General features: G+C 53.2%; 1 protein-coding gene across 1 annotated transcript in view; it reads right to left on the reverse strand.

Annotated features, from left to right (window-relative positions):
- magixb (MAGI family member, X-linked b) overlaps nucleotides 1-7,500 on the reverse strand; it is a gene marked incomplete at its 3' end in the record, with an annotated part of 35,540 nt that overhangs the window by 11,960 nt on the left and 16,080 nt on the right. Inside the window, exons 9-13 of the mRNA XM_084479866.1 lie at nucleotides 5,533-5,694; nucleotides 3,737-4,304; nucleotides 3,006-3,588; nucleotides 2,801-2,864; nucleotides 2,244-2,684 (exon numbers count right to left, since the gene is read on the reverse strand). Coding sequence (XP_084335992.1) covers nucleotides 2,244-2,684; nucleotides 2,801-2,864; nucleotides 3,006-3,588; nucleotides 3,737-4,304; nucleotides 5,533-5,694 — 1,818 coding nt within the window. The remainder of the gene's footprint in view (nucleotides 1-2,243; nucleotides 2,685-2,800; nucleotides 2,865-3,005; nucleotides 3,589-3,736; nucleotides 4,305-5,532; nucleotides 5,695-7,500) is intronic.

Genomic DNA, 7,500 nt, shown 5'->3' on the forward strand with positions numbered 1-7,500 from the left:
TAACCAGTAGCCTGATAACCAGTAGCACCAGTAGCCTCATAACTAGTAGCACCAGTAGCACCAGTAGCCTGATAACCAGTAGCACCAGTAGCCTGATAACCAGTAGCACCAGTAGCACCAGTAGCCTGATAACCAGTAGCACCAGTAGCAGCAGTAGCCTGATAACCAGTAGCACCAGTAGCCTGATAACCAGTAGCCTGATAACCAGTAGCACCAGTAGCACCAGTAGCCTGATAACCAGTAGCAGCAGTAGCCTGATAACCAGTAGCCTGATAACCAGTAGCACCAGTAGCAGCAGTAGCCTGATAACCAGTAGCACCAGTAGCCTGATAACCAGTAGCCTGATAACCAGTAGCACCAGTAGCACCAGTAGCCTGATAACCAGTAGCAGCAGTAGCCTCATAACCAGTAGCACCAGTAGCCTGATAACCAGTAGCACCAGTAGCACCAGTAGCCTGATAACCAGTAGCACCAGTAGCCTCATAACCAGTAGCACCAGTAGCACCAGTAGCCTGATAACCAGTAGCACCAGTAGCACCAGTAGCCTGATAACCAGTAGCACCAGTAGCACCAGTAGCCTGATAACCAGTAGCACCAGTAGCACCAGTAGCCTGATAACCAGTAGCACCAGTAGCCTCATAACCAGTATCACCAGTAGCACCAGTAGCCTGATAACCAGTAGCACCAGTAGCCTGATAACCAGTAGCACCAGTAGATAACCAGTAGCACCAGTAGCCTGATAACCAGTAGCCTGATAACCAGTAGCACCAGTAGCCTGATAACCAGTAGCACCAGTAGCACCAGTAGCCTGATAACCAGTAGCACCAGTAGCCTGATAACCAGTAGCACCAGTAGCACCAGTAGCACCAGTAGCACCAGTAGCCTGATAACCAGTAGCACCAGTAGCCTGATAACCAGTAGCACCAGTAGCACCAGTAGCCTGATAACCAGTAGCACCTGTAGCACCAGTAGCCTCATAACCAGTAGCCTGATAACCAGTAGCACCAGTAGATAACCAGTAGCCTGATAACCAGTAGCACCAGTAGCACCAGTAGCCTGATAACCAGTAGCACCAGTAGCACCAGTAGCCTGATAACCAGTAGCACCAGTAGCCTGATAACCAGTAGCACCAGTAGCCTGATAACCAGTAGCACCAGTAGCCTGATAACCAGTAGCACCTGTAGCACCAGTAGCCTGATAACCAGTAGCACCAGTAGATAACCAGTAGCACCAGTAGCCTGATAACCAGTAGCACCAGTAGCACCAGTAGCCTCATAACCAGTAGCACCAGTAGCACCAGTAGCCTGATAACCAGTAGCACCAGTAGCCTGATAACCAGTAGCCTGATAACCAGTAGCACCAGTAGCCTGATAACCAGTAGCACCAGTAGCCTGATAACCAGTAGCCTGATAACCAGTAGCACCAGTAGCACCAGTAGCCTGATAACCAGTAGCACCAGTAGCACCAGTAGCCTGATAACCAGTAGCACCAGTAGCAGCAGTAGCCTGATAACCAGTAGCACCAGTAGCCTGATAACCAGTAGCACCAGTAGCACCAGTAGCACCAGTAGCCTGATAACCAGTAGCACCAGTAGCCTGATAACCAGTAGCACCAGTAGCACCAGTAGCCTGATAACCAGTAGCACCAGTAGCCTGATAACCAGTAGCACCAGTAGATAACCAGTAGCACCAGTAGCCTGATAACCAGTAGCACCAGTAGCACCAGTAGCCTCATAACCAGTAGCACCAGTAGCACCAGTAGCCTGATAACCAGTAGCACCAGTAGCCTGATAACCAGTAGCACCAGTAGATAACCAGTAGCACCAGTAGATAACCAGTAGCACCAGTAGCCTGATAACCAGTAGCCTGATAACCAGTAGCACCAGTAGCCTGATAACCAGTAGCACCAGTAGCCTGATAACCAGTAGCCTGATAACCAGTAGCACCAGTAGCACCAGTAGCCTGATAACCAGTAGCACCAGTAGCACCAGTAGCCTGATAACCAGTAGCACCAGTAGCACCAGTAGCCTGATAACCAGTAGCACCAGTAGCCTGATAACCAGTAGCACCAGTAGCCTGATAACCAGTAGCACCAGTAGCACCAGTAGCCTCATAACCAGTAGCACCAGTAGCCTGATAACCAGTAGCACCAGTAGCACCAGTAGCCTCATAACCAGTAGCACCAGTAGCCTGATAACCAGTAGCACCAGTAGCACCAGTAGCCTCAGGGCGTGTGATCCTCACCCTTGCCGTTCTCCACGTCCTGCGAGGCGATCACGAAGCCGAAGCCTTCGCCCGCTTTGCGCTTCAGCTCCACGTCGAAGCCGCGGGGCGCCCGGGGCCGCTCCCCGGCCCCCCGCCTCCCCTGGGCGGAGCCCGGCCGGGGGGGCCCGGCGGCGGCGGCGTCCCCCTCCTCCTCCAGGCCCGTGTTCATCCAGTCGCGGGGCTCCATGGTGAGCGTGACGGGGATGGACTCCAGGAAGCTGGTGCTCTGGACCAGGGCGGAGCGGCGGGGGGCCGGCGAGGAGGGCACGCTCAGGGCGGAGCGCGGCCGCGGCAGCAGCACCACGGGGGGCGAGGTGAAGACCTCGTCCGACAGGGAGCCCCCCGGGGGAGGGGGCGGGTGGAGGTGGGGCGGCGGGAGGCGCCGGGGGGAGCCGGGCGAGCCGTTGGCCGGGTAGTGGCCTGAGGGGGGGGGGAAGAAGTAAAACACATGAGAGTCGAAGCTGAGCTCAGCGGACGTGAGACGGGATGTGTGTGTGTGTGTGTGTGTGTGGATGTGGTTCTCATGCGGGTCTCACCTCCCCTGTAAACCAGTAGGACCACTTCTCCCAGCTTGGTGTGCTCCAGGAGAACTCTTTGGACCTGGGCAGACAACGACACTCGTTATAAATGTGAGGCACTCAACCTTCTCCAAGAGCAGCTTCAGTAACTCATTCGATTCAATGCCCCCTTTCCTCTCCCTCTCGTCCTCCCCCTCCAGCTCTCGGTCATCCAGAGCCTCACCTGTGCGAAGCTGAGGCTCTGGACGTCGGCTCCGTTGATCTTGACGATCGCGTCCCCTGGCTGCAGGGAGCTGCACTGCCGGCGCTCCCACACCCTCTTCACCACCGTCACCTCGCCGCCCCAGCCCCCGGCTGTCACGCTGAAGCCCAGGTCCCCGTCCGACTGGGCCAGGGCCACGGGCACCAGCTCCCCGCCGCCGGCCGCCCAGCCGCCGCCGCCCCCCCCCACTCCTCCTCCTCCGTTCCCCGGGGCCAGGGCCCCCGGGGACGAGGAGACGCTGGTGGGGCTGGCGCTGCGGTAGCCGTTGTGGCCCCGGTGGGGGCTGGGGTCCTGGGTGGGCGGCGGGCGGAGGTGGGCGCCCTGGGGCCTGAGGTGGGAGTAGGACTGGGAGGCGCGGTGCGGGCTCCTGGGGCTGCGCGGGCCCCCGGGCGACGAGGAGGGCCGCCTCTCGGAGGGGTGGGGCACGGGCAGCCGGGAGCCCGGCACGGTGCAGGTGGACAGGTCGCTCTCGGAGGACTTGTAGCGGGAGGGGCGGGGCGGCTCCGAGAGGGAGTTGTTGTTGTAATTACGGATCATAGAGGCCCTGCAGCAAAGACAAAGAGCACACGAGAGAAAAGAAACGAAAGGACATGTGTTCAATTATTCATCGGAGCATACATTTACTGTATAAAAAATAACAGCAGATTTCCCGACGATAAAAAACACGATCTCTAGACCCCTCGGCGTGTCACCTGTGGGAGCCGAGAGCCGACACCACCTCGCTGTCGCTCTGGCTGGCCAGGTTCTGGTCCAGGGACTGCAGCCTCCTGAGGGACCGCGGCAGGCGCACGGGCACGGCGCACTCGGCGTTGCTGGCGCTGGAGCGCCTGTAGGGCGGCGCCGACCTGGAGCCGGCGGGGCCGTTCCCGTTGGCGTCCAGCCCCCGCAGCGCGCCGGGCTCCGTGTAGCCGCGCTCGCCGTAGCCGTAGCCGTAGCCGTAGCCGTCGTGTTGGGAGTGGCGGCCGAGCGAGGAGGCGGAGGAGAGGCGGGGCCGGTGGTGCTGGTGGTGGTGCTGGTGGTGGTGGGGGTGGTGCAGCGACTGGGGCTGGGTGGTGGTGGGGGACTGCATGGTGTCGCGGCTGGACGACATGGCCTGGTGCAGGGGCTTGGGGCAGCCGTCGGGGTTGTAGAGCATGGGGTAGCCCCGCCGCACCTCCACGTCCACGCTGTGGCCCGCCGGCACCGCCTTCAGGATCTCCACCACCTGCTTGTGGGACACGCCCAGCACGCAGGCGTCGCCCACGTACACCAGGATGTCCGCTGGAGGAGGTGAGGGGAGCGCGGCGGTGTGTGTGTGAGAGGGTGTGTTACAGCGGCGGTAACGCGCTAGCTGGCGGCACGCAACCGCAGCCCGGACCGCATGGGTGCAAAACCGCAGTCCTGCTGTTTGTGCTGAACCCGGGGTCGGCGAGCAATCACTTTCGGAGTTCATGCTCAAATCCACAGGTTAGCACAATTCATAAATGGCTGTGGCCTGTTTATTGTGTACAGTAAAGCTGAACAAATCCACCAACTACCTGATCATCAACTAGGTCTCTCTCTCTCTCTCTCTCTCTCTCTCTCTCTCTCTCTCTTTCTCTATCTCTCTCTCTCTCTCTCTCTCTCTCTGCCAATTCTTTGCTCTGGATTTCTATGGCTGTATGTGTATTTCTGATTTTATGCATGTGTGTGTGTGTGTGTGTGTGTGTGTGTGTGTGTGTGTGTGTGTGTGTGTGTGTGTGTGTGTGTGTGTGTGTGTGTGTGTGCATGTGAATCAGTGCATATGCACGTGCAATGATAGCTAGATTATTGCAGCCAGGCCATTAGGATTAGGGATTGATTGAGATACACACTCGCTGTGGGAGATCAGAAAAACATCCAGCACTATAATCCTAAAAGACGAGGAGAGAGAGAGCGATAGAGAGAGAGAGATCGTGACATAAGAGAGATAGAAAGATAGAGAAATAGATCGGGGCGAAGCGCAGCCAGGGGTAAACAGTTATTCTGACATTTTGTGATGTTGAAACTACAGAAAAACAGACCTTCTGACCTGAACTTGAGCACAAATCCCATTTTACAAGTCAACAAAAAGTCACAATCACAATTGCACTACTTCTATGTCTGTGAAACAAACAGCTGTCACTCATACAGAACACTGTACACAGTACACAGTGCTGTACACAGTACACAGTGCTGTACACAGTACACAGTGCGGTACACAGTACACAGTGCTGTACACAGTACACAGTGCTGTACACAGTACACAGTTCTGTACACAGTACACAGTGCGGTACACAGTACACAGTGCTGTACACAGTACACAGTGCTGTACACAGTACATAGTGCTGTACACAGTACACAGTGCTGTACACAGTACACAGTGCTGTACACAGTACACAGTGCTGTACACAGTACACAGTGCTGTACACAGTACACAGTTCTGTACACAGTACACAGTGCGGTACACAGTAGTGAAGAGCACATAGTAACAATGATCCCATGTCATCACCTGTCTTGAGCGCCGAGGGTCCGTCCGAGGTGACGCTGTACACCTGCAGGAACTCGTGCGGCCCGGTGCCCCCCACGATGTTGAAGCCGAACCCGCGGGGGCCCTTGAAGATGGACGTGTGCACGGGGAAGCCCCGGAGGTCCTCGGGCTCGTCGGTGAACCCTAGCACTGAGGAGGGACACACGGCGGCGCGGGCGTCAGGGCGCCAGGCGCAGCAGGCAGCGCTTGAGAGACACCATGTAATAGGATTACAGATGACTTACCTCAGAGGAAGACACAGCCCGAGTCAGTGGACCCACACACACACACACACAGGCACGCACACACGCACACACACACACACATACAGATAGCATCGGAAGCATATGGGATACAAGATTTGTTTTAGTCCTGTGTGTCTGAATGGGTCACCGTGAGGGTTTTATCAGGGAGGAGAGTATCAACAGAGCCAGATGGCACTTACGCCTCTACAGCCGTAAGAGTCAGTAAGTCAGTAGGGCGTAAGTTATTACCATCTTAGTTTAAGGGATGCACTGAAATATCTGCATGTTGCTGTTTCGCCTGTCTTACCCAGATTCAGACGACGTTTCATTCCAAATTTGTCATTGTGAACCGGTAGCATAATAATAAAGAGAATTGGCAACTATTCTGAAGAAATCTGAAATCTTTGTAAAGTAATTGAAAGTGTATTCCTCACATGAACAGGAGCTAGGCTACTTTAACGCTAGTTAATGTTCATGTTTAGTTAATTTGCAAGTTAATGGAAACTTGTTTAATGGAAAGCAAATGCTAACCCAGCAAACTCCCCTTCTCGACTAATAATGATGAATTTGGAATTAAAACATCTGGGTACAACAACATCAATTTACAGATATCTCTGAGTATCTCTTTAACAAATCATCCCACCACTATAAGCAAAATACATTGTATCTATTTTGCTTTACAGGAAAATAAGGGTTACAGGATTAACAGACTGTATTAACATCTGTATTTGTATTGTATTAACAGACTGTATTAACATGTATTAACATCCAGTGTATTTTCATATTTTACCAGACAATTTCAGTGTACACCTGCCTAACAAAATAAATAACCCTCAAAGCTTTATGTAATATTTGAACATATTCAGTCTCACAACGGAGGCGTCTAGATCTCATTCATTTTCTGAGCCTACACTGTAACGCCCCCTAGTGGTTTAAACCCTACACTGCATTCTAGAAGAGAAAGCGATTAGGAGAAGCACATTTTGGCATTCATTTTAAAGGCTACTCTATATACTTCAAAAAATGGGTGAGGTTTTTGTTTTATTATCTTAAAATGGTTTCTTTAGATAATAAAGTAAATATCAAGTATATTTAGGTATTTGAACACCAGTTAATTATGCTACTGTTATTTTCTGTAATATGGTAGCCACATGTGTCAGCAGTGACAGAATGATTATTCTTCGTCGTCACTTCCGGGCCTTAAAGCCTTAATCACATGGACGTCTCAATTCAACTTAAAGCTAATTTGGTCTGGGCTGACTCTGCTAACAAGCTGACTAACGAGTTTCTCACTTCCTGTCTTGACACAAACATGTAGCATCCCATTAGAAACCTGAACAGTTACATGTCTCACACACACATGCACAAGCACACACACATGCACACATACACACACACACACACACACACACACACACATACACACTCAACACAAATACACACACACAAACAAGCACGCACCCACGCACACGCAAACACATGCACGCACCCATGCACTCTCACATGCACACATGCACACATGTACACACACACACACACACACACAAGAGCACATGCAAACATGCACTCACACATGCACGCAAGCACACATGCACACACACACACACACACACACACACACACACACAAGCACACACCCACATGCAAACATGCACTCACACATGCACGCAAGCACACATGCACACACACACACACACACACACAC

This window comes from Micromesistius poutassou (genome assembly GCF_964030765.1).
Source record: "Micromesistius poutassou genome assembly, chromosome: 15".
In the NCBI taxonomy this organism is placed as follows: domain Eukaryota; kingdom Metazoa; phylum Chordata; class Actinopteri; order Gadiformes; family Gadidae; genus Micromesistius; species Micromesistius poutassou.